General features: G+C 48.6%; 2 protein-coding genes across 2 annotated transcripts in view; both read right to left on the bottom strand.

The window, feature by feature from the left end:
- Positions 1-8428, bottom strand: part of GIF (gastric intrinsic factor (vitamin B synthesis)) — a 9608-nt gene extending 1180 nt beyond the window's left edge. Inside the window, exons 1-7 of the mRNA XM_004682748.2 lie at positions 8350-8428; positions 7323-7499; positions 6603-6716; positions 5770-5910; positions 3903-4084; positions 2091-2268; positions 228-429 (exon numbers count right to left, since the gene is read on the bottom strand). Coding sequence (XP_004682805.1) covers positions 228-429; positions 2091-2268; positions 3903-4084; positions 5770-5910; positions 6603-6716; positions 7323-7499; positions 8350-8428 — 1073 coding nt within the window. The remainder of the gene's footprint in view (positions 1-227; positions 430-2090; positions 2269-3902; positions 4085-5769; positions 5911-6602; positions 6717-7322; positions 7500-8349) is intronic.
- A 1362-nt stretch (positions 8429-9790) lies between these two features.
- Positions 9791-21898, bottom strand: TCN1 (transcobalamin I (vitamin B12 binding protein, R binder family)). Its single transcript, XM_004682747.2, has 9 exons — positions 21795-21898; positions 19301-19480; positions 18058-18198; positions 17108-17257; positions 15767-15957; positions 13793-13982; positions 11669-11846; positions 10116-10234; positions 9791-9993 (listed from the first exon to the last, which is right to left on the bottom strand). The coding sequence occupies exons 1-9, from the start codon at positions 21871-21873 to the stop codon at positions 9932-9934; spliced, it is 1290 nt and encodes a 429-aa protein (XP_004682804.1). The 5' UTR covers positions 21874-21898; the 3' UTR covers positions 9791-9931.
- Positions 21899-24973: the final 3075 nt, after the last annotated feature.

Raw genomic sequence — 24973 nt, 5'->3', positions numbered from 1 at the left:
CCCGCCCGCTGCTCCCCTCAGCAGTGTACTTCGTCAGTCAGCCTGTTCTGCTCCCCACTCTGTCTCTGGTGAATCCTCTCACTGCCCCTGTACCTCTGGCTTGTACCCCAGTTCTGTATGCACAAATAAATAAAATCTTTTTTTAAAAAAGGAAAAATAGTACAAAAAAATAAAGGCAAGTGAAACAACAGGAATTGAGGCTTCGGCTTGGGGCGTGGTGTGCTCACCTGAAGACGGGGTTTCTGCGCTGTGCTTCCTGCAGAACAACAAGCAGCACCGAGCCGTTTCTCACGCTAATGTCCACGGTCACATTGAAGAGCAGGTCTACACCCCTCAGCTGGTTGGTTATGGTATATGTGACAGTGATGTTGGATGCTGAGGTGGGGACAGGGCTTGGGTGGCTGGGTTGCGTTGGGTGTACCTCATGATCTGTAAAGAGCCAAGAAGCCATATTTGCTCAGGATTATGAGGTTTGGATTCCAGGAGCAAACTTCATTTGTTGGCAACTCATCCCAGAAAACATGTCCAGAAGTGGCAGTCAGTTTGTAGCTCTGCAGATTGTTCTGAAGAACCACTGTGAGCTATGGAGCATTCACTTTCATCTAGAGAGTGGGTGACAGCGGATGGACAGATGGCTTTACAATGAACATTGATTTTGCTGAAAGAATTTATTTATTTTATTTTTTTATTTTTATTTTTTTAAAGATTTATTTATTTATTCATACAGAACTGGGGTACAGGCCAGAGATGCGGAGGGTGAGAGGATTCACCAGAGACAGAGTGGGGTGCAGAACAGGTAGATCGACGAAGTACACTGCTGAGGGGAGCAGCGGGCGGGTCAGGAGAGGTCTGCCACGCCATGTGGTCTCCTCCGGGGGGCAGGCGGGAATCGAACTCATGCGGAAGTGGCTTAAGCTTCTTTGTGCAGTGCTTTAACCCGCTGCGCCACCAGGGAGGGCCGCTGAAAGAATTTTTAACCTGAAGGAAGCTTGAGAATCCAAGCCATGCATTTATGTGATACGCTTCTCAGTTGTTATGGATTTTTGTTCATCCTAAGCCTCTGGAACAAAAGGTAGTGCTTTTCAGGCCCATTGGCCCTTTGATACTCACTCGTGTAGAGTCTAGGAAGGACTCCGTGGGTCTTTGCTAAGGTTGGGAGACCTGGGAAGCAGGTGGGATCTGGTGGATGTGACTGGGTTTGGAATGAGTCCAAGCAAGTTGCTTGATTGTCGGTTTTGTGCTTCTGCACTAACATAGACAGAGAGCTTATTCATCTCTGCTTATTTTCAGAATATTTGTCTTCCATACAATGGAAGATGTTTATACCTTATATTAGTATTTAATTAGAAAGAAGAGGAATCTACACTAAACCTCTCCAGCGACATTTTTATGTAGAACCCTCACTTTCTCAATTCATATTTCTGCATTATTTGAATTTCAAGTACTTCCTTGGATAAAATAAAGGTATTTCAAATAAAAAGGGGACATGCCAGGATGCCATCCCAGCCCTTTGGGGCACTGGGAGCACATTTAGATTTTTGAGGCGTGGCTCAAATATCTGTTCCCTTAAGTCTCCCAGAAAAAACAAAATCAAGGATTGCCTACACTTTGCTTTTGTACTACTGTGGCTTCCATTTCTATTTCAGTTTTACTCTATTATGCCAAATATTGAAGTCCTTAAATGTAGCTTCTACATATCTATCTCCTGACATTGTAAAGAGCAGCTTTACATCACGTTCAGTACACAGGTCAAGCAAATACATGACATTAGCAAATATATACATGTTACTTGATGGTTGGGGCCATGGACCTTCCCTCTCCATCACCAACCCATCAAATGCTTTGCCCGCAGTAGGCGCCAGTAAGTGTGTGCTGAATGAATTAGGCAAGAGGGCTGGATTCTGAGGGCAGGATGATATGGCTCTGTGGTAGTAAACAACTCCGGTTGGAAGCCTGCTGTGCCTTTATCTAAGTGGTAGTAATGGCCCAAACAGGGCTACATCCTACTTAGAATCCATCTGTCGATACATACCATTTGGGCTAAGTGCTACTTAATGAAATAAGGAGAAGCCGATGTTAAGGGCTCTTACCAGGCCTGCAAGACACGCGGGGCACATCTAGGTATGTCTTGCTTTCCAGGGAAGGGAGAACTTGGGCAATGGACATGGGATTGTGGAAGTCCCCCTGCTGAATCTTGGTAAGTATTGTCTCCACGGTCTTCTCGCAGTTCCACTCCTTGTTAGGTTTCTCAGGGGTCACAGAGAGAGCCTGGGACAAGAAGAGGGGAGGGGAGCAGGAACCAGGAGCGAGGGAGAGAACAGCAGAGATTAGGCACAGCTGGGAGTTCATCTTTATTAACCTTACCGAAGGGTAAACTGGGTTGCCGACCTCGCTGGCCACCCACAGCCCAAAGCTGCCACTGCTCAGGGTTGGAGACGATGAGTGTCTTAGCCACTTCTGCATCCCACCACTGGAGCCACACCCTTCACACAGTGATGGCCTCACAAGTCTCTGTGCAACTCATTCTTAGCGCTGCTGTACTGACTAACATTTCTTGAATGTAGACTGAGATGTGGCCAAAGCAAGCTCTGGGAGCTCTCGCCGAAGTCAGCCTGGCCATGTAAAGGCAGCAGACCTCTTGTTTTATGATGTCCTGCACAACCTTCAGGACATCCACAAACCTTCCATGATTTCGGCAGTGTCTGGACCATCAGCCTGAGTCTCCACACTGGGCTGCTAATCAGAGGTCAACCACAGAGGGCTGTCCTCTGGCTACAGTGATTGGTGGGCACTTGCACCAATCAGGGTCTTTCCCTGATACACTAGCATTGGGGGAGAGGGGCACTTTGCCCTTGCTGGTGATCTGGGGACCCTGTAAGTGCTGAGAATCTCCAGTCAGCCGCTTGAAGAAGCCACGCAGCAGGAGCAAATGGGAAAAAAAAAAAAACCCCTAGCACTGAGAGAGGAAGAAAGTAGTTTCTCTTGTCATGCTATGAGCCCTTTGTTCTGAGTAGTTCTAAGCCACCTAATCTAACCCTGGGCCCTCTGGCTGATGTGAAAGAACAAATGCACGTTTTTTTTTTCCCAAGCAAAAATTATTTGGGTTTTTATTTGCAAAAATGATTCTTGCTTCATGTACCAAGCAACTTGCTCTACTTTGCTAAGTTTTATCTCCTGTGTAAGACAGAAGTCGCTCCTGCCTACCTGTAGAGGGGTCACAGGAGCTTCAGATGGGAGGTTTGCAGCCTCTTGTCAAGTGTGACCTGTGAGCTGAGACCACCCCTCCCTCCCTTTAGGGTGGCTGGACTCCTACAGCGGGCTTAAACCTTGGATGTAGGCCATAGAGAGCTTATGCATCCTAACTGACAGAAACTGACAGAGGTTATGTGTCCTAACTGACAGAAACCCACCAGGCTCTATCTAGGTTGGGTGAGTTCCTGCCTTTTCACAGAAAAACTTTAATTCCCAGATATGACTGGTCAGCGTGTACCTCACCGGTGATAAAATCCTAATTCACAAACTGAACTAACAGAAGCAAACACTTCTCTGGCACTAAGGTGAAACAAGGTTATTCTACGTGAGTCATAAATAAAACCTGTCTTAGATCTCTTCCAAAGTGTCTTCATTTCTCTACACACCTCGAGACCTGAGTCTTGGGGATGCTCTTAATTTCTTGATCTTGGTTTTCTGTCCCCTAGGAAGGGAAAGCACCAGGCTCTCTGCCTCACCTACGAGCCAGAGAGGAGCTAGCACTTTATCAGTAGGGAAGCAGGCACCACGGGGCATGCGCCTTCAGCACACTAGCTGGTCTTGCCCGGGGCTGAGGGAAGCCTGGATTCTTGACCTACAACTGACCACAATCCCGGCTGTGGGCAGGACCGGCCGAGGGCAGCGGCCCCTACCTGCATGGCGAGGCCGGTGCTGTACATGTCCCCAATGATGCCATTGTCTAGGATCCTCACGCTGATGCTCTCTACAACATCCTTTAACGCCTGACGAAACAGGACTCGGTAACCTTCCTCCGACCCGACAGGGATCTTGTTGTACATGCAGGTCAGAGCCAAGGTCGCCACTGCTCCGGTGTCTGTGACACAAGGGGTGGTCAGACAGCCAGCCCACACGAGTGGCCTCCCTCGTGCCCCGGGTCCCTTGCTCCTCCTCTGCAGGGCAGCGTGTGGAATAGGCCTTACACCGTCTCCATTCGAGGGCGAGGCCTGGAGGCCCAGAGGGATCTAGTAATGACCCAGACCACACTGCTAGTAAGCAGGGAGCAGCGCCGGGCCCCAGGCTCAATATGGATGACCCCCCCCTAGTGCAGGCTGGTAATGAATGGGGCCTGCCACTGTCTCCAGCCCCACCTCTCTCATCTCACTGGTCATCTTTCTGAAGGTCGCCAGAGCGTGAAGGCCCCGCCGTCACCACCTCTCTCTTGGCCTGGGCGATGGCTCTCCTGAATTCCTTCAGTGGGTTTGTGTGTCCCCAATCTGCCAGTTCTGTCTGCTGTGGTTGGTTGTGATGTGCCCTGTGAGCTCTCAGGTGGTGGCACCTAAGCACCCCTGGGTGCCCAGCATGGGCTTTCCCACTGTCTGCGCTCAGTAAAACAACGTGGTCTGAGAGCAAGTTCTGGTATGACTAGGCCACAGCCTCAGGCCTCAGGGGGCCTCTTCTTTCATCGGCATCCCCACCCTACAGCCCCCCTTCCCTGAAGTTGCCCAACCTTATAAAGCTGACCATGTTTTTGAAATCAGAGTTGCCCACATTTCCTGAATTGGCACAGATGCCCCTGTCATGTGGAAGGTCACATGGGAAATGGTCATCTTTGTTGACCCACAGGGAGGATACAAGAGTGACTACTTGCTTGTCTGAGAGATCCTGAAACCAGAGGGGCTATGGGTTGTGGATGAAGCGTGGACAAGGGGGTGCTAGGCAGATATGCTGTGGCTTAGAGACTGGTACATGAGGAATTTGACTGTGATACAGGGATGTGGTAGTGATCTTCCCTGGGGGTGCTCTTCTGTGCAGAGAAGGTTGTTCTGTGCAGAGCGTGGAGAGGAGGAAGGTGTGGCGGGAAGAGCCCTCATTCCTTGCAGAGTGAAGGAATAGGAAGTTCTGGGGTGCCCGCGGAGGGGGAAATCATGAGTGCAGGCTCAGGGAGGAGCGCTGAGGCAGAGGCAGACGAGTTGGATGTTGTAAGGAGAGAGAAGCACTGGGAGGAGCAGAGAGAAGCATCGGTGGTGATAAAGAGTGGGCAGGGCCAGTGTCTAGACGTTGATTTAATAATTTAACAGTCCCTGGGGACACTCTATTTATTCTTCCCCCCTGAGAGTCTGTAAATGCCAGAAATTCAAGCGTTGGCCATATATATATATATTTTTTTTTTTTGCAAACCAAATGAACCCCAACTACATTATATTGCTTCTCTGTGAAAAAATTAACATCAATGTCCTTAATTTCTACAAGGCTTTCACAGATACCTGTCTCTACCTTTCCCACCCACTTCCCGAACAGGAGGCAGCCTTATAAGATGGCTGTAGTTCAAGGAGAATTTTATTCTATTATTATTATCTCTTTAGTGCATTGGCCATATTTTATTCACTCTTTTTCACTTATTCCCAAACGCCCACGCCCACAGTCATCACATTCTGGCCTGCAGTCCCTTTCCCGGCCCTCCGCTCCTCTGCGCCACCACTCGGTGTCCCCCGCCAGCCCTCCCCACCCCGATGTTCCCAGCTCAGGAGGGTGTTGGAGAGTGGCCACCTACTTACTTACCCACATTGAAGGGAGAGGTGTTGGCCAGGAGGGCCTTGGCTAAGCGGGCTGCTATGGGCAAGGTTAGCGCAGGGTTCTGCTGGCACAGAGCCAAGATGGCCAGGCTGGGCCCATAGAAGGATGAAGCCGGGGCGCTGAGGCCTGGAAGGGAGTGGAGGTTTTTTTTTATAAGACGTTATGAGGACACTTGTGAGGAAAAGCCTTTTCAATAGAAAGTGCTAGAAAACCTGTCTAAAAAGAAAGCACCTTGTTGGAAAAGAAAACAGTAATGTCAGAACAAGAACATCACCTGGCACCAGGGTGGCATGAGATGCCCTGGGCAGGCTGGTGAGTCCTGGCCATGCCTGGGGGTGTCCTTCCCAGTTCAGTGGGGTTACAGGTGAATAACTCACCTGGGATTGTCAGAGGGCGCCTGAGTGGGGTGGGGGGGAGGGGCTTTGGGTCTCTTCCCTAAGCTTCCTGTCTCGAGTCCCTTCCTTTCTGGGTTTAAAATCTCCAGGAAAGGGGGCCCTCCTTGGTGGCACAACAGGTTGAAGTGCAGCACTGTGGGGCTCTCCAGGGCCACTACGGCCTGAGTTCGATCTGCAGCCAGGGAGCTGGCCCCAGGGTGCAGCAGACCTCCTCTGTCCCACCCGCTGCTCTCCTCAGCAGTGTCTTTCAATAGATCCTCCTGTTCTGCTTCCCCTCTGTCTCTGGTAAAGTCTCTCACAGCTCCCACCCCACCCCACTGGGGCCTGTGCCCCAGTTCTTGTATGTATAAATGCATGAATCTTTGTTAAAAAATCTCCAGGAGGGACACTGGCCTCCTTCCTCCCCTCCTGATGAGGTCATACTTGAAGGCGCCCAGGTCTCCATGTGTCTCCGTAGACTCGAAACTTGCGTCCCAGTGTCTTGGCAAGAGGAGGTGAGGGCCATAATGGTGAGTGCAAGTTGACCGATGGTCAGGTCTGCAGGGGACAGGACAGAACAGGTAACACAGATGTGTTCCGGGAGCGCACTCCGGCACCCAGTGACTGCTCCTTACCCAGCTCAGCTTGGTTTTCATTAAAGAACGAGACTAGACTGCGTTTCGATCTTTTTTAAGGAAAGAAGTGTGGAGAAATACTCAAGGGAGTTGCATGTGGTGGCCTCGGGGTGACTTGATAGCCTGATGCAGAAGCCCTGCTCTGTCCAGACACGTGCACATCGGCAACCGACAGCTGTGACAGCCGGTGTCTGTCCTGCACCTGGAGCCTTGGGCAAGTCCTGGGAGGTGGGCAGGAGCTGTGCCAGGGCTGTTCCTGCTACTAGTGTCGCTGTTATCAGGGTCATCTGCATTTTGCAAAGGAGGAAAGTGAGGCTGAGGCCCCCGGGACCTGCTCAAGGGCTCGGAGCTCACAGGGCGGAGCAGAGCTGGAAGTTGGCCCAGTGCCCGCCTCTGTGGGTACGCTTTTCCAAACAGTTTTCCTTCCCAGGGATGCTCCAGACATGTCAGGAAAGGGGTGTGGGGGACCCAGGTGCCGCAGAGGCGGCACTGGGGTGAGGGGCGGGGGCTGCGGGGCTCTGACCCTCACCGGCTGTGTCACTGGCCATGAGCTTGAGCGTCAGGAGCTTCTGGACGTCCAGGTCGTGGGCTCCGGCCAGGTTCATGGCGATGAGGACGCTGGGGTTTGGGACGGCTGCGCTGGCCGCGGCACGCTCCATGAGCACCTGGATGCCGTGGACCAGGGGCTGCTGTGCCGGGGGGACCGCTGGGAAGAAAGGAGTCAGGCTGAGCCCCGAGTTCCCTCTTCCCAGAAGCGTGTCCCCGTGTCTCTCTTTAAAGATGTATTTATTTCTGCCTACAGAGCTGGGTGCAGGCCAGAGGTGCAGGGGCGGTGAGAGGATTCACCAGAGACAGCAAAGTGGGGAGCAGAACAGGCCGACTGACGAAGTACACTGCTGAGGGGAGCAGTGGGCGGGTCAGGAGAGGTCTGCTGCGCTATGTGGTCACCTCCAGGGCAGGCGGGGATGGAACTCATGCGGAAGTGGCTTTAGCTTCTTGGTGCTGTGCTTTAACCCGCTGCGCCATCAGCCTCCCCCCCCCCCGCCCCGCCCCATGTCTTTTATGCCTTTGTGGGGAAGGCAGGGTTGGGGTTCTGCCTTCACAGTGGCTTCTCCCCTAGCAGCTGTAAGCCCCGCGGTTCACAGGCCCTTCAGACTAACTCAGCCCCTCCTGGAAGTCGCCAGCCCCCTCGGGTCCTTTTTCTCCCTCATCCTTGCATGAGCACTATTAGGGAAATGACCTGTTCTCCATGGGGACCAGTGACTCCCTTGACTAGCCTGGTGCAGGCCAAACAGCCTCCCTCTGCCACCAATCCCCCTTCCCACCTCAAGGTCGCTGAGTGAATTATAACCTGCAGATTCTGCCTCTGAAAGAAGTCTGCTGTGAAGTCAGGACAGATGAGGCGCTCACAGCCTGACTGGCCTGTTTGCACCCCTTTCTCCTCAGCGGGCTCCTGGCCATAGCTCCCACCCAGCCCCAGGTGAAGGCTTCCAGGCCTGGGCTCGGTGGGGCAGACCCTCCCCACAGCATGAGCGGTAGGTCTGGGCCCTACTCACAGCATGAGCGTTGGGTCTGAGCTCCCGTCCCCGCCGCAGCCCATAGCAGGCTCAGAAGGCAGAGGGCGGAGCAGGCCATCCCGCCGCCCTCCTGCGCCGGCCGCGAGTCCCAGTGTGGCTGGTGACTCCGCTCCCGGTCTTATATCTGCTCCCCTTGGTGGACACTCCGCTTGCCCTCCTCCCCGCCAGCCACTCCTGGCCAGCCCTGCTGACCTCTCTGTCCCCGACGGAACTAATGTCCCCTCGCTTATCTCAGTTTGCCTGCTACAGACTCAGCGCTGTCTGAAGGTGACTTACAGACAGCGCGGTCATTTGAGAAACGTGGGGAGGCGGCTCCGTGCCGGTTAGCAAGACCCTGGGAGGCCTGGCTGACCGGGGGCAGGAAGGAGACTTGCCCGGGCCCTGCCATCCTCCAGATCTGCCCAGTCAAGCCTACGTCCCGTCGGGGCCAGAGAACCTGTGATCTGTCTCAGCAGCAATAAGCCTCTGACAGTACCATCGTGGCAGGGAGCTGGCCTGGGGCCCAGGGTCCATGCAGGGCCACCCCACGCTGATCACGCGCCTTCGGTGTGCTGCACCTTACACACAAGCTTCCTCGTGCGAGGCCACTCACAGCCATCGCTGTTGTGACACCGATTTTGACATATTGGCTTAGTTAGCAAATCTCTTCTGGAACCGGAACCACCCAGGCCAAACTCTGTCTCTGTTAATCTATGGCTGATTGATTTTCTTACCTCTTTGTTCCTTTTAGGATGGTGTTGGCTTCTCCCGGGTGTGGCCCCTGTAACCACCCCCACAGCCCCTGGGGCCTTCCCTCCCTCATTTTGTCCCCTTTCTCTTTTCTTGCCCTTCCTTTGGCGATGGCATGAATCAGCCAGGTGATCTTTATGGGGAGGTGGGAGGAAAATACATGGGGACGAAGACACAGCTGGAGGTGGGGGCGATGTTTTTCCTTCGTGAGCTGGTTTCTGTATAAGCCTCACTTTCCTGGTTTCTCCAGACACTGATTTTCTTTCCACTCGCTGCCTTTATGCCCACCGGACCCCTCCCTTGCACCTGGCTTCAGGAAACTCAGCAGCCCGGCAGACTTTCTGCTTGATCTAGTTATGTGGCTGCAACCTTTGCCCTAGAACCTTAGGTGGCCAGGCAGTTCCTGGGCGAAACTTGAACTCAGTTTCTTAGATGCGTGGTTCTGTCTCTTCTTCCTGGGCTTCTTCTCTTCTCTCTGTCTTCTCTCTAACACTAATCTCCATCTGGAATGAACGGGTAGAACACGCTAGTTTTGTATAGTTGTTGAATTTTTTTGCTGTTGTTGTTTAAACTTTTTATTTTTATATATTTTTAGCTTTACTTGTTTATGTATACAAGAACTGGGGTATAGGCGAGAAGTGTGTGTGTGTGTGTGTGAAAGAATTCACCAGAAACAGAGTGGGGAGCAGAACATAGTTGTTGATTTTTTATTGAATGTGCAAAGAGAGAAGGGGAAGGTAGCGACTCTCCTATTGAGACAGAGACAGGTACGAGGCCACTATGACCTTCCATCGTGAGCAGGGCAGGCCCAGCTGAGGAAGGTTGGGGTTTATTAGTATTTGCTCCAGCGAACCTTCAGATTTTCCCCATCGTGGACAACATAGCTGCCAGCCCCTGAAAAGAAAGACGACAGAGAACTGGGTCAGATGACCAGGTCATGGCGAGCGATTGCCACCCTTTGGCATGCGCCTGCCAAAGCCCTCCCCATGCGCTGGGCACCCCTCCCCTCCCCTTACCTTGGCTCAGTGGTTTATCTCCACTCAGAAGCTCCCAGTAGGTTCTGTCATTATTGTTGGCGCTTATGCCCTGCACAGAGTTGACATAGGAGCCATAGGCGGTCTCCACTGTGGTGAAACTGAGGGGAGTGAAGTCACAGAACTTAGAGCTGCCCTTTATTTTTAAAAGATTTATTTACTGGGGCATAGGCCAGAGGTACAGGGGTGGGAGGGAGGTGAGAAGATTCACCAGAGGCAGAGCGGGGAGCAGAACAGGCAGAAGGAGGAAGGACACTGCTGAGGGGAGCAGTGGGCGGGCCAGGAGAGGTCCGCTGCACCATGAGGGTCACCTCCCTGGCCAGGGAGTGGACTCATGTTGTGGTGGCTGTGGATAGCTTCATAGTGCTGTAAAACTTAACCCCTTGAGCCACCAGGGAGGCCCCCCCAGAACTAAGAACAACTAGTTCTTAGTTCAAGGGCAACTGACAGGAGCATTTCTCAAACTTGAAGTGAGAAAAATACAAATTTCCTGGCCCTGCCCCAAGTGCTTTGATTCTGAAGGTCTGGGTGGGACGGAGGCTACCAGAGTGAATTGTACACATTTTAGGGGGTTCTGAGGCAGCTGCTGCACAATCCAGGCTCAGTTTCAGAAAAGCTGGCCTTGGTTTCTGTCCTTCCCAGAAGGCAGTAACTGTGGGGACATTAGGCTCTGAGTTAGTGGGGAACCCACTAACTCAAGGAAGAATCGGAAAGAATAAATTCATACATCGTGTTTGTTTGTTAAAAAGGGAATTGGCTCATGTTTGCTTCACATTTCTCTACCTATCTGGAAGTCTCCAAAGCAATCTTCATAATTATAATCACATGCATGATGCACCTATATATTCCATCTATATATCCCATACTAAATAGAATATATATCCATATATATTCCATATATATGGATATAATTTCCTCTTTGGCATCTAACACCATGTTATTAGACACAATAAATAATTGTCAGTTACACTGAAGGATCCAAATAAACCATACTTTTCAGAGGCAAAGCCAATAACTTCATGTTAATACTTGACCTCTCTAGGTCACAGAACCTTAATCAAGGGGTACATGAATCTCCTGAAAGGAGGGGGCATGAAGAAGCATCAGCATGTTTTATGAAGCCTCTGGTTTAAGAAACAAACTTTGGGTGTATGTTTATTTTTCTGAGATGATCATCCATCAGTCTCATTTGATTTTCAAAGTAGTCAGTCAGTCAAAATTTTGAATCACTGAATGTCAAGAGCCATCCTTGTAAGCCTAGAGTATCTGTTATAAGAGGTTCTGTTCACTTAAGGGCTATTTAAGGGAGAGGACTTATTCATCCACTAAGTGAATGTTAATTTCATCCCTACTTTGTGCCAGAAGATGAAAGGCCTCACCTGCTTTTAACTCCTGCTGTGATAGATGGGTGGGTAGCACAGGTGTGGATTAAGACATGCTTTAAAATTTCCTTGTTCAGGAGCAGATATGTTCTTACCAAGTCTCTCTAAAGCACATCGAGTACCTTCCTCGTGTTTTTAGACAGGCATACATACCGAAATTTAGCTTTATCTATCTTCTGAGCCGCCTCCATCACATCTAGGAAGACAGAACCTTCTGGCACGGTGATATCAATGGGATAGGTTTTATTGATTCTCACAGAGTAATGTACTACGATAGTTGAGGGTGAATTAGGTGTCACAGATACAGGCTCCTGCATGATGTCGAAGTTAACTGTCAAAGGCGGAAAAGCAGAGAGAAGTAATATTTGTAACAATACAAATGATCTCAGAATTTGCACAATGTTCTATCACTTATTCTAGGACCTCTTTCCTTTATGCAAAGAGGGTTATTACAAGGAGCCAGCATCATCAACCCAAGGGGAAGATCTTTCCTGTGGCGAAAGCAGAATTTTAAACCAGGCATCTCAGGGCTTGACTGCTTGTGTGTGATTCAATTTCCAGCTGTTGAAGCAAATCACCTTCTCCTTGTCCCATTTCTGACAGAGGTGCCTGATTCATTTATTTATTTTGCTGTGGTACATGATGCTTCTTCTTTCCCCCCCTTTTCATTTTTTGCATGATTTCAATATTATATAAAATTAGTGGCTCTATAATCACCAAATCCACTGCGTCCTTTCTAGCCTCATCTGACCCCACCTCTATCTTTAAATTGACCTAACATTGCGTTGTAACAGTTAGCAGTTACAGGTGGGCACCATTATGTATGTGAACTTTCCACTACAGGCCCACTCTGGCCTTCCCCACCCAGCTGACTCTTTTAACCAGATTGAAAACTGACATAGGCCGCGCAACCAATGCTGTCTTTTGACATGATCCGGGCCTTGGGGAGACTCCCAAAGAAGAGCTGGGGTTTTCTAAACCTCCAAAGAAGATGAAACCATGGCAGTCTCCACAGCAACGCCTGCTGAAACTTCCTCATTTGTTCTTGGTTAATAATAGGCAAAAATTGGTTATATGATTGGCCTGTCAAAATTAACTTGGGTTAAAGTATTAATTGGCATAATACATAACAGAAATTAACATTGCAAGAGGTTAGGAAAAACAGGTTGTGGCTCTAAAGACAATGGGAGACAAAATTATGTTAAGCTCACTATGGCGGGTGACTGGAATCTCACCCGGGAGGTGTGCTTGCCACATAAGTAGATTTTCTGGTGTGCTCGAAAGGTCAATACTTCGCAGGTGACATGGAGGTTAGATACCCTTATCTTAGACCAGTCTAAGGCAATGATTACAGGAGTTAGATAAGAATGATAAGTTGCAATAGTAAGACTTCTAGGAAAACAATATATTAGTAAGATTCTTAGGAATACATGATTTTTAGAACAATAGGATATAGGGATAAGAATCTATGTTAGGGAGTTAGTAAGGTGGTTAAACATTACCAAATGTCCCAGGTGACTGATTATGCTGGGAAATGAGCTACAGTTAGAAGCCTTGATTGTTTATGTTTTTCTTAAATGACCAAAGAAGTTTCTTTCCAGTACGAGGCCACGGAGGTCTCCAAGTGGTTATGAAAAATATGTAATAATTATTTTTATTTTGTTTCAATGCTTTTGTTGATGTAATCTCAGTACCTGCTTTTAACATGTAAATAAAGACCCTGAGATGCTCGGTAGGAGACACTGGCACTAGCTGGAGTGTCAATGTCTGCCTCATTGCTCATTTCACTGACCCACCTCATCCTTCGGGAAAAAGACCCCTGACCAGCCCCCTGTCAGAGCTGGACTTTGACATCTGGCGCGGTCTCGACAGGAAACATGTTAAGTGCTGCCACTGTGCGATCCTTTTACATGGATCATTGTATTCAGTCCTTACAAAACTCTTAGATACAATTGCCAATCTAATTACACTCAAAAGCTGAAGCTAAACATTTGGCCCAGGATCTCAAAATTCATAAGTAATTGAACCAGGAATGAATGAGATAGAAAGAAAAATCTCCTTTTGTAAACCTTGTGTCTGTAAACCACAACCAGAGATGCCCTCACGGCCAGTCCTCACTGAGTCAACTTCAGGCCAGCTCTTCAGGTGGTGATTATCGCTACTTCCCCAGCGGGGGGTGAGTCCCGGCTGGAAACTGCTAGATTTCGAGGTTCATCTGCCCGTCTGGAACCCAGGACGCCTGAGGCTCACAGGCTTGGCTTGCCTTTCAGTGCTTACCTGAGCCGTGGACACAGGGCGTGTCTCTGTTCACATCCAGGTAGGTCTTCCCCACCAGGGCGGGCAAGACCTGGGAGGCAGCAGTCGGAACACTGAATACCCCGCGAGCGGTTTCCTCGAGCACCGTGTTCAGAGTGTGCTGACAGGTCCACTGCCTTTTCTCATAACAGTTTGATGAGACAAAGAGAGCCTAATGAGAGAGTGAATGAGGGAGACTTCAAGTAAGGGCAAAGCCCACATCTAATTGGTCAACAATGAACACCCATTTAGAGCAGGCACCAGAGACAATGAAGATACCCAGCCGGGCATCAGGACCCAGCTGGGCATCCGGACCCAGCCGGGCATCAGGACCCAGCTGGGAATCAGGTCCCAGCCAGGCATCAGGACGCAGCCGGGCATCAGGACCCAGCCAGGCCTCAGGACCCAGCCGGGCATCAGGACCCAGCCGGACATCAGGACCCAGCCCGGCCTCAGGACCCAGCCAGGCCTCAGGATGCACATTGGCGCTGCCTGGGTGGAGAGGCGCGGAATTGCCCAGTAACCCCAGCCATCACAGTCGTGGGGAACAGGCCTCCTCTGCACCCACTTTTGTATCCCTGACAACTCTGCAGTGGTAGAGGAGCCTTCTGAGATGACGTGCCTAGGGAGGCACCCGGGGCACCACCCTCCAAGGAGGAAGCCCTCCTACACGCTGAGTGAGGCTGAGGAAGCGTCGAGGTGTAGGAGCTGGTCTTGGTGTGCACCCAGCAGGCTGTCCAGCGGAGGGGCACTGTGCCGACAGGGAAGCGGCCTGGCCCTGAGGTGGGGCAGCCACGAGCTCTGGGCCTGCTGTGGAGTCACAGGCCTCCGGGACTTCTCCACAGGCCAAGGCCAGGTCCCTCCCTTACATTTCTGTGGTAACTGGCTGGTGTGGGGCTAAATGTTAGTGTTTTTGAAAAGCTCCTCCAGGTGATCAGGGGTGTAGCCAGATCAGGAAACCATGGTTGTCTATCAAGTCCACACTCGGGAAGGCAAACAACATGAATGGAGCCTCTGCTTCCGTCCCCAGCTCCACCTGTGATTGACCCTGAGGCCCCGACACCCCTACGCTCACCTGCTGAATGCATCCATCTTCCAACAGTATCTAGCTTTCCCTTAGGTCCTCACCTCCTGAGTAAACCTGACGAACCGCTATTTGTCTTTGATTTTTCTGCAAACCTTCTTTGAACTCATTTTGTGGCTATTAGGGTTAAGTAAATTTCTTGGGGTAAATGTAGGAACAGTGTTGCAAACTTCCAGGCCTGACTGTGTGCCAGTGTGGGTGGGTGCTGGGTGTACTGAGGGTGCTGTCTAGCCTCCGCCCCATCAGCGCCACTTCCTGGGCCCGGCTGATCCAGAAGTTACTGATCTTCCGAGACTCACACTCTTATTTAGGAGATGAAGAATGGAGTGATGATTCTCTTGCTGTTGGATTTGCATGCATTAGTGAGTTAACATCACTAAATACGGACTGCTGTCACTGTCCACTTTATTACTCCCACAATGATGAGCTAATCTGGGAGGTAAGATGAGAGCACAGAACAACAGTATACAGTACAGTGTGAGAACACAAGTGGCAGGAAAAGGCCAGTTGCACATCTAGAATTCTTAAAATATGATCAGGAAAAGCGTCACAGAAACTTTGGATTGGGAAAGGGCAGTCTGGAGGGGAGACCACGTCTCAGCCAGGGGAGGACAGTCAAAGTTAATGGAGGAAATGGAGAGACAAGAAGACCTTGGACACCAACGAAGGGTCAAGACAACGGAACATGGCGGAAGATGGTGGGGGCAGGTGTGAAAGGGGACATTTGGACAGGTTGGAACTACAACCCCGAAAATAATTAGTGATGTGAACCAACACTACTCAGTAAACATAATCGGAGGAAATAAAATGAGAGGGAAAGAGGGGGGCTCTCCTCCAAGACCCCCTCTGTCCCATTTCACCCTCTGACTTACCTGCATTGCTTCTCCTGTGCTGTAGACATTTCCAAGGAGACCGTTTTCTTTTTTCTCAGACAGGATTATTTCCACCAGTGACTTTATGTGCTTGCTGATACTGTCTAGATGCTCTGTACCTGCCTCTAGCTGCCCGTTCACCACACTCCTCTTCACACAGGTCAGAGCCAGGACAGCCACTGCCCCGGTATCTGTCAGGAAACAATACCTGGTGAGGGGTGACCTGCCTTCCTGCTTACCTGTGGTGGGGGATTGTCCTGGCCTGGGGCTGCCCGTGTTAAGACACGTCCACTGCGGGCGAATTGGGGTGGTCGGTCCTGCTACTTGATGAGTGGAGAGAAGGATTTCAAGAGACTTCTGGCACTAGCCACTCTGATACTCCTAGATTTGTTCCCTTGTGAGTTGCCATGTGCCCTTTGCTGGTACCTTGGTCTTGGAAACATGATTTGTGGACATATCATAGTACACATGGAAACTTCTGCTTTGCATCTTAGTTACACTCATCTTTCAGCCATATTGGCAAAGGAATAAGATACACGGCAATAAAAAAAAGGTTCATGTAAGTTTCTGAGGTTTCAAGGCGACTGATTAGAAAATGGCCCTTAGAGAACTGTTTTCCCATAAGCCTTTCCCAGAAGGGAACAAGTGACTAGAAGAGAGGATAAGGATTTGACCTTCTCTGCCGGGTGTCTTTCTTCTCTCAGGGACAAGTGTATGCGAAATCCCACACATTCTCCTTACGATCCAGTGGTGACTTGCCTGGAGCTTTTGGAAAAGGGTGTGTCTGTGCACTTGGGTTCTGGAGTCACAAGGGCTAAGGCCAATACTAGCTGTCTGGAGGGGATTTGTTGTGGACATGTCAGCTCATCGTAGAAAATTGCTGGTCTTTCTCCTTTGTGAATATGCACAGTGTTGACTAAACTGTGTCACTGGGGAGGTCGAGTTAAGTAGACCCATACATGGATATTTTGCGAATTCCCATAAATCAGAGAAAGCAGCAACATTCAGAAAATTGAATTCTACTGCATTGCATTTCTCTAACATGTACACTTCTTCAGAGGTCTTATATGAAGCTTCTCGTGATTGAACTTCATTTTAGAGATGGGAGGATGCAATCCAAGTGTTACCATCCACTGTTACTAACTCAAAGAGGAGCTGGGGCAGGATCAGGTCTTTCCATTGTGCTAGAATCAGGTTTAAATGTCACCCAATAAAGCAAATTCATCTGAGGAAGCAAAGGTGAAGAGGATAGAGAAAAAAAAATCTATGTATCATCTGGTAGAAAAACTCATAGAGCAGAGCTGTGTCCCCCTACCAAACGAATTGGGTTAAGTGACTCACCTACTGAGAACCGACCAGCAAGATAAAAGTTTTCAGGAGCAAAGAGTTTTGAAACTTTGGTGACTGAGTAGCTCCCATGGAAAAGGCACAAGGTCAAAAGGTCCAAGCTCAGCTGGTAGTAGTTAGTCAGTGGATTGCCGTGGTGTGCTTCTGGGAAAGAGGAAAGAAATGCCTTACTTACAGGGATGGAACGGGTGGTACATTTCAATCTATCCCGACTTACTTGACTCCCATTTCTTTACATCAGAGGAGGATCATTCATAGAATCTGAAAATATGAGATACCAAAAGACTCAAAGATCATCAAATTCAACTCGTCTCCGTCTTACAACTGAAAGTGCCCAGGAGTAAAGAGATTAGAATAGGATCCAAATTTCGTGTGACAGAACTGGGACAAGCACATAGCTCCTCCACCACCAAGCGCTCCGGTCTTCCAGTGGTAATGTGCTACAACTGGGAGCGCAGGAGGAGGCCATCTTGAAGGAAGATGGGGCTGGCAAGACTTAATGAACCACAGGGTAATATGGAGGGGGAGTTGGAATGAAAACAATGTGCCTTGCTAGCATCCCCCATGGCCAACCTAAAGAAGTGGGGTGAACTTCTACTCTTACTCTGGTAATTGGGGCAGTGTCTCGCACTGTTCAGCTATTTCTGTTGTAATTCTTTACTTGTCCAAAAGCCGAGCTCCTGGAGGACAAGAGAATTGCCTTGTGTGCGTGCGCATGGGTAAGATCATTCATAAAGCAGCGTGTGATGTGGGCTAGTGCTCAGTTAGTGTCTGAAAAGAAATTCCAAGGCTGAAAGAGGGAAGAAGGAAAAATGATTAGCAAAGATATAGTGGGATGAATGGAATGAAGTAGAAAGGAGAGAGGAGAAGGGCACTTCACTTAATTCTGAGACAGTGGAGGAGGACACTCGGCTGTCCAACGTCTCTGGGCATTTGATGCTCACCTATATGTTCAATTTCTGCTTGGAATTTTTTTCCCAGCTGCTCAACTAAGTGAGGCTCATATCCATCAGCGCCACTGGGGTTTTGGCACGCTCCCAAAGCCAATATCATCACGGCAAGCTCTCCCGAAGTTAAAGTTGAGACTGAAAAGAAAAGTGTTCAAGTTTAACAAAGCATGTGCCTGTGCTATTTTTAACTTCTTTGAGGTTTGTGTCACCTGCCATTTTTTCTCATTGACACTACCAATGTTTTATTGTTCTCTTCTTCATCTTCAAAGCGGAGACTTCTAGCCGTTTACTATAAATGCAAGAGAGGGCCTAGGTTTGCCCATGAAATCATGAGATATTTTTGGAATCTTGCAACCTTTTCAAAAGAAGGAAAACTAGGTAAATAATAATAAGTCTGTGGGATTTTTTTTTCTCTTTGTGGCCACAATCTTGCCAAGATGCTAGTAATTGACTTATAATTTTTACCTTGTGTTGTTACTCTCAGACCTTTAAAAAAAGATTTATTTATTTATGCAAACAAGAACTGGGGTACAGGCCAGAGGTATGTGGGGAGGGAGTGAGAGAATTCACCAGAGACAGAGTGGGGAGCAGAACAGTGGATCTACTGAAATATACTGCTGAGGGGAGCAGTAGGCAAGACAGGAGAGGGCTGCTTCGCCATGTGGGATAAAACTCATGCGGCAGTGCTGTGGATTGCTCAATAGTGCTGGGACTTAACCCTTGTGCCACCAGGGAGGCCCCAGCTTTCGGACTTTTAATCTAACAGTTCTGATGATAATATCATGAGCTCCAGAGGGGAGGCTTCCTCACCTATGTTATGTTAGAAGGATAAAGCTCAGCACTGACATGAAAGGTTCAGGTGCTTGTGGGACTCAGACCCAGTTCGAATCTCTTCATTCTGCGGTTACTTCTCTGTCATCAGCTCTCTTGGGTGTTGTCCTTAGCCCTGTTTGTTCGTGAACTCAGCTGGTTTATCTAACAGAATTAATGGACAAGAGTGAGCCCTTTTGCTCTTCCTTTTTGAAGGAAAATGGTTTTCAGGCCTCACGAGTAAGCCCTAGCTCTAGAGTAAGCAGTGTGGGACGGATGTTTGAGGCGCCTCCCTGTCACCGCACACTTCCTGTGGCCAGGAAGGCTGTAGCAGGGATACTCTCACCCCATATTTAGGACCCTCCAGAGACAATCGTATGGAGAGGTGAGTCTTCCCCTAACTCTTCCAGAGAAAGCAGGCACTCACCGTTCCTCTCCACGTTGTCTTTGACTTGTCGGATCAGCTCTTGTTCCAGGCTTTGGTTCTGGAAGCCGGCGAGTCTGAGAGACAGCAGGACATAGGCTGCTTGGACCCCGCTGGTAGATTTGGAATTGACCATTGTGTTTATCAGAGGTTTTAAACGGAAGTAGTTTTCTTTGCTTACCTCTGTGGTAGGACAGGGAGGAAATAAGAAGCATACACTCATGAACCATGAAGGCTGGGAATTAAATATATCAGAAACATATTAATTAAATATTAATAAAACAAATATTCACTTATTAATAAAACACAACAAAATAAATATATTCATTAAATATATTATAAATATCTACCATGAAATAACTCTCAAATGTGGAATGGGCATAGACCCGGCCAGTGGCCACTGGCTATGTTGAAACAACACAAAGTGGACATGGAGCCGTGCCTGCCAGGGATAGCTCCTTTACCAGCCAGCGTGGAAGTGCTTTACTGCTTTAACAAGCAGCACAAAATTTACCGCTGTGTCCTGGCAGCATGTCCTCCTGCCCAAGACAGACTGCCGTTCCCTAGTTGTGAGCGTGAGACCTGGAAAGTGTGTCCTGAAAGAACCTGCAGTGATGAAGAATGAACCAAATACACTAAGTGGGCGAATTCCCACTTTTTCCTTTTTTACTTCCTGGATTCAGTTTTCTTCATCTTCTTCTAACATAATTGGGCTAATACTGACGGAAAGAAGTCACCAGTTCTATTACGTTGGCGATTGACCTCAGTGCTGCATTGATTTGCCCAGTCGGTGGGGCACCAGGACCCTTGTTTTACAGCCTTTGGACACCTTCCAGTTTTCACCTGCATGGCTGACTCCCAGGGCAGCCATGGGAGGAGTCACATTCCACTGTGGAAGTAAAAAGAGACCCCCCGCCCCCGCATAACTGGAGAATAACACACTTCTAAATCTACTTTGCCCATGACTCCTCCCCCCCATCTCACAAACCCTATTCACCTCCAGATTATCTCAGAAGCTAATGGGACAGTGAGTCCTGGGTCTTGGGCTCAAGTGGCCAGGCTGGACCCTGTCCTCCTGGGCTTAGCACCATGGATACCTTCAGTGTCTTCAATCTAAACTTGCACATATATCTGCTTCACAAATGTTGGACAAGAAATGGCTTGATAAACTTCAAAATACTATATATATATATATGTATATATATATATATTATAGCTCAATTTGGTTTCTGTCATTTAGTGAATTTTGGAAATGAGCTATCTCTTGTCCACCTTTTTTCAGATGCAGAGTTAAGAAGACCAGAATCAGTGATTGTAGGAAGACAGTGGCTTGCCACAGGCACATCCGGACAATTATGAGTCACCCTTCTGGGAAGTTGTGGTAGGATTCAATTCAGTAGAATTTTTTGGCAATGAAATAGACCTTTTAGTTCCTGGTCAGCAACTCAAATCAGCTTCCTTGCCTAGTGAAGACAACCTTAATTATTATTTTTTTGACAATGAATTGAGCTTCACAACCTCCATAATACCCCCCAAGCCCATTCTCAGGATTCAACAGAGGAAGTGACGGGACCCGGGAAAAAGAAAAAAAGATTTGGTAGATTTTGTGCTTTCGTGATGTGAGTAAAAGTCTTTCTACCACAGTGCCAATCCCTTCTTGAGGACTACTGAGAAGAGGTGGTCACAGATGGTGTCCTTGGTCACGTGGCTGTCCTTGCACTGGGCTGAAGTCCAGTTCCAGGATAAAGACTTAACAAGAAAGCTCATGTGCCCAAGGGCTGTGCCAGATATCAAGAAATCGCCCTCTCCGTTCCTTCATCCTCCCCTTCTATTTTGGATGAAGTTACATATCAGAAACATCAGATCATCCAACTACTAGTGGGTCCATCTAAATCTAAGCCCAGTTATTCTATACCCTGTGTTAGGAAATGGAACCGCAGAGCCTCTGGAGACAATACCCAGAGGGGAGATGATGGACTCACATCCGTGGCCTGTGGGGAGGAGCTGAGGGAGGTAGAGGTGTGGTTTGGAACATGTAAACTTTAATTAAAACAAAAAAGCAATCTTCATTGAAAGGGATTATTAACTTCCCCCCGTATTGTTTCAAGGGGTTGACCCAACACCTATGGATTGAACTTCTGAAAAGTAGGTTGTATCTCAATGTCAAAAGAAAACTTCCTAGGATCTGGAAAAATTTCTGGCATCATAAGTTTTCTGTCTTTGAGAAAGAGCAGTACTGTTCACTAGGCAGGGATGCTGTAGCAGAGAGGGTCTGAGGAGAGGGAGCGCAGACACATGAACACTGACTGTGCCGCCTCTTAGAACAACACACATGGTGGACTCTTCTCACAGCTCCTGTCAGCCTCTGCATTTCTCATAGAGTCCAGCTACATGTCGAACCAGAGCAGGAGCTTTTCTCAGGAAACAACACAAAGGCCCCTGTCAGTAGCCTTCAGGAGACAAACACATGAATAATTTGAACTCAAAGCATACTCACCACAGACCTCACACAGTTGACTTGGAATAAGAGAAAACAACAGGAGCCCCACTAGGGGCAGCTGGTGTGACCGTCTCATCTCTCCCAGAGTGCGCTGGTGCGCTCAGGGCTCAGCTGGCTCTGTACTGGGTGATGGGTAGAGCTTCTCCCTAGTTTGCCTCCCTGAAGTGAATATTAAGCAATATCAGGAGGTGTGGCCAAGTATATCCATCCAAGTAATGTGATAAACCAGGAAGAAGACTTGAAAGGTGTGGTCAGGGAGAATGAGGAAATGGTTTCTTTGTTTGGTGGCTCAAACCTTCAGAATTTACATTCCATGCTCCTCTCAGCCAGAGGAAAAGAAATGTAGGTTATTACTTGTTTGCAGCAATGTTTCATTCTTTCCACTACACAATGTTTTAGTTATGTCTCTTGAGAGATTACACTCATGGAACAAGGATTTTCAACATACAAAATCGGAAGTAGAGGTCGTAAGACTGAAATTGAGCAGACGGGGTTGAGAAGCCTGGGGTACAGGAAGACTGATGGCAAGTGGTGTTTGACAATTTCCCCCCTAAAATAGATGCAGGAGATTTTCCTAATTTAGGAGGAAAACCACAGCTATCTAAAGCAAAGTGGATTTTTGTCAGGCGAGGAACTACACTACCTTTCACATGTGAGAACTGTTACCTGCCAATGTCTTTCAAAGACATTAAAGAATATTAGTAATAGTACTAGTAACAGTAGGCTTTACTGTTTCCTGGACCATCAAGAGGTAGAATGGCCCCCACTCATCTTGCACCCCTATTCACAGCAACAATAATTTAGCAACCATCCACGGAGGAGGTTTCACAACCCCAGTGGAGCCACCAAGGGGCCATATTGGGAGTCTCACCAAGGACCCCTCGTGCACACTCACGCTTGGCACCTGCCAGCCCCCCGTTGGATCTGGAAAGGCAGACACACTGACCACGGTCCCAGTTGCAGACCCAAGGTAGCTTTGTCCCCTAGTGAACTTGGCAACAGCCCTGCCTTGGTCCTCCCAAGAGCACCTGGATTTCCACCTGAGCTCAAGACAATTGGTTCTCTCCTTGGCTCGTGTATACTGTCTTCTTTCTGTTTCCAGTCTTTCTTCTGTGTGCACCTGAGGACAAAGACACGCTTCCCATTGAATCAGGCCCTCAACCGCTTTTAGCTTACCTCTTAAAAGATCTCGATACGGTCCATTGTCACGATCTGAGAAGCAGGAGGGCTTCAACCTGAGAATGTCAGGAGGACATATTCAGCACATAACGCTCTGCCCTCTGGCCCCCCAACATTTACACCCTTCTCACATGTAAAATGCATTTACTCTAGCCCAACAGCTCCTGAAATCTGAAACTATTCCAGCCTCAGGTCTGTGTTCCAAATCCCATTTAAACACAATCTAGACCAGGTAGAGGTGAGACTGGAGGCTCGATTCATCCCAAGGCAAATTCTTCCCTGCCTAAGAACCTGTGGAAACAGACACTACCCATCTATTTCCCAAATACATGATGGGGTGACCTGCGGAGTGCCTGCAGTCCCATTCTGAAAAGCAGAACTTGGAAAGCAGAAAGGATCACAGGTCCCTAGCAGGGGAGAGCCCAGGGTTGCTGAGACTCCGGCCCTGTCTTCCAGGCACACTGGAGAACATTCTGAGTCCAAAGGCGTTGGTTCTTCTCCTCCGCCTTGAGTGAGGCTCGAACCATGGTGACAGTGGCAGCCCTGCGTATCTCTGAGCCCCCCTGCTGCAGCATTTTCCTTGTATCTTGAAGGATAAACATGTCTCCAGCTGGATACTCAGTCGTTCTGATTCCTGGAGAATCCCAGAGGTCTGAGAGCCTGTCTTCATTTTGTCTAATTTTGGTTCAAACAGTAAGCTTGTCAGCTGGTACAGCTCCACCCCGTATGCCTGGATGCCGGGAAGGTGGCTGATTGGAGCCACAGGTCTCTTCTTGAATTGCTTGTCCAGGCAGCATCTTTTTATGGGATTTTTATTCCTACTTCCCCAAACTGATCCCTTCTGGTGATCTCTTGCTGGTTCTGCTTAATGTAACTGGATTTTCTAAAACTGTAATACAGTTAATTCCTAGAACTCTTCTTTCTCCTTTAGTGATATGGTTAAATCTCACTGCTTTCAATGACGATAACTTGCTAAGGTTTCTAAAATGCATCTCTCCATACAGGACTTTCACCTTGCTCCAGACTTGAGCTTGGACTCGGCCATGTAATTTATTTGGGTCAACAGGAAGTCAGCAAATGTGATGTAAATGGAAATTTGAAATTGCTTTTATGTTGGCATCAGGCTTGAGTCCCAGGGCCCTCAACTTTGATCTAAATCATCATAATTTCTGCTCCCCCACTAACTTCCAGATTTTGAAGCTTGAGTGTTTCCCCCCATTATCTCACTGTCTTGCTCATTATCTTCCAGCTTTGCTATTTGTAGTTCAATCACTGTGGAAATTTCCTTCCTGCCTCAGAGCTAATTTGCAAGCATGGTTTTCCTCTCTTGAATCCCTTTCACGTGCGGCTGCTTCCTATCCCCTCAAAAAGTCTGCTCAGCCTCAGCTTAAGTTCTACTCCACTAGGGACATCCTGTCTGCACCCCAAGACCTGGGCATGCCCCCCTGTAATCTGTTCTCCTGGAACTCTGCATTTTTCTTTGTAGCATTTATGAGATTTTTGAAAAAAACTTTTTTTCACTTATGCATACAAGAACTGGGGTGTAGGCCAGAGGTGTGGGGGTGAGAGTTTTCACCAGAGACAGAGTGGGGAGCAGAATAGGCAGATGGACTGAAATTCACTGCTGAGGGAGCAGTGGGAGAGGTCTGCTGTGACCCACGCAGTGGGAGACAGGAGAGGTCTGCTGTGCCCTGTGGGTCACTCCCTGGTGGAGGATGGAACTCAGGCTGCAGCTGCTGGTGACAGCTTGATAATGCTGAGACTTATCACCTGAGCCACCAGGGCAGCCTCATTTATAAGCACTGCAGTTAGTTACTTGCAGATTTCTTAAGTGCTTTTTTTGAATGTGCCAGGTTGAGTTCCTCAAAGTTGTTCGGTGTTGTGTCTCCTACTGTGACATGCAAATACCTACTGCATTAGAGGTCGACAAATATTTGCTGAACCACCTCAGAACTGTATGCCAAATGATAAATTAAAAACATATAATGGCAGATAAT

Source organism: Condylura cristata, unplaced genomic scaffold (genome assembly GCF_000260355.1).
Source record: "Condylura cristata isolate star-nosed mole 26May11 unplaced genomic scaffold, ConCri1.0 scaffold00015, whole genome shotgun sequence".
Classification (NCBI taxonomy): domain Eukaryota; kingdom Metazoa; phylum Chordata; class Mammalia; order Eulipotyphla; family Talpidae; genus Condylura; species Condylura cristata.
The sequence above is the reverse complement of the archived record's forward strand: the minus strand, read 5'-3'. Positions and strand labels throughout refer to the sequence as shown.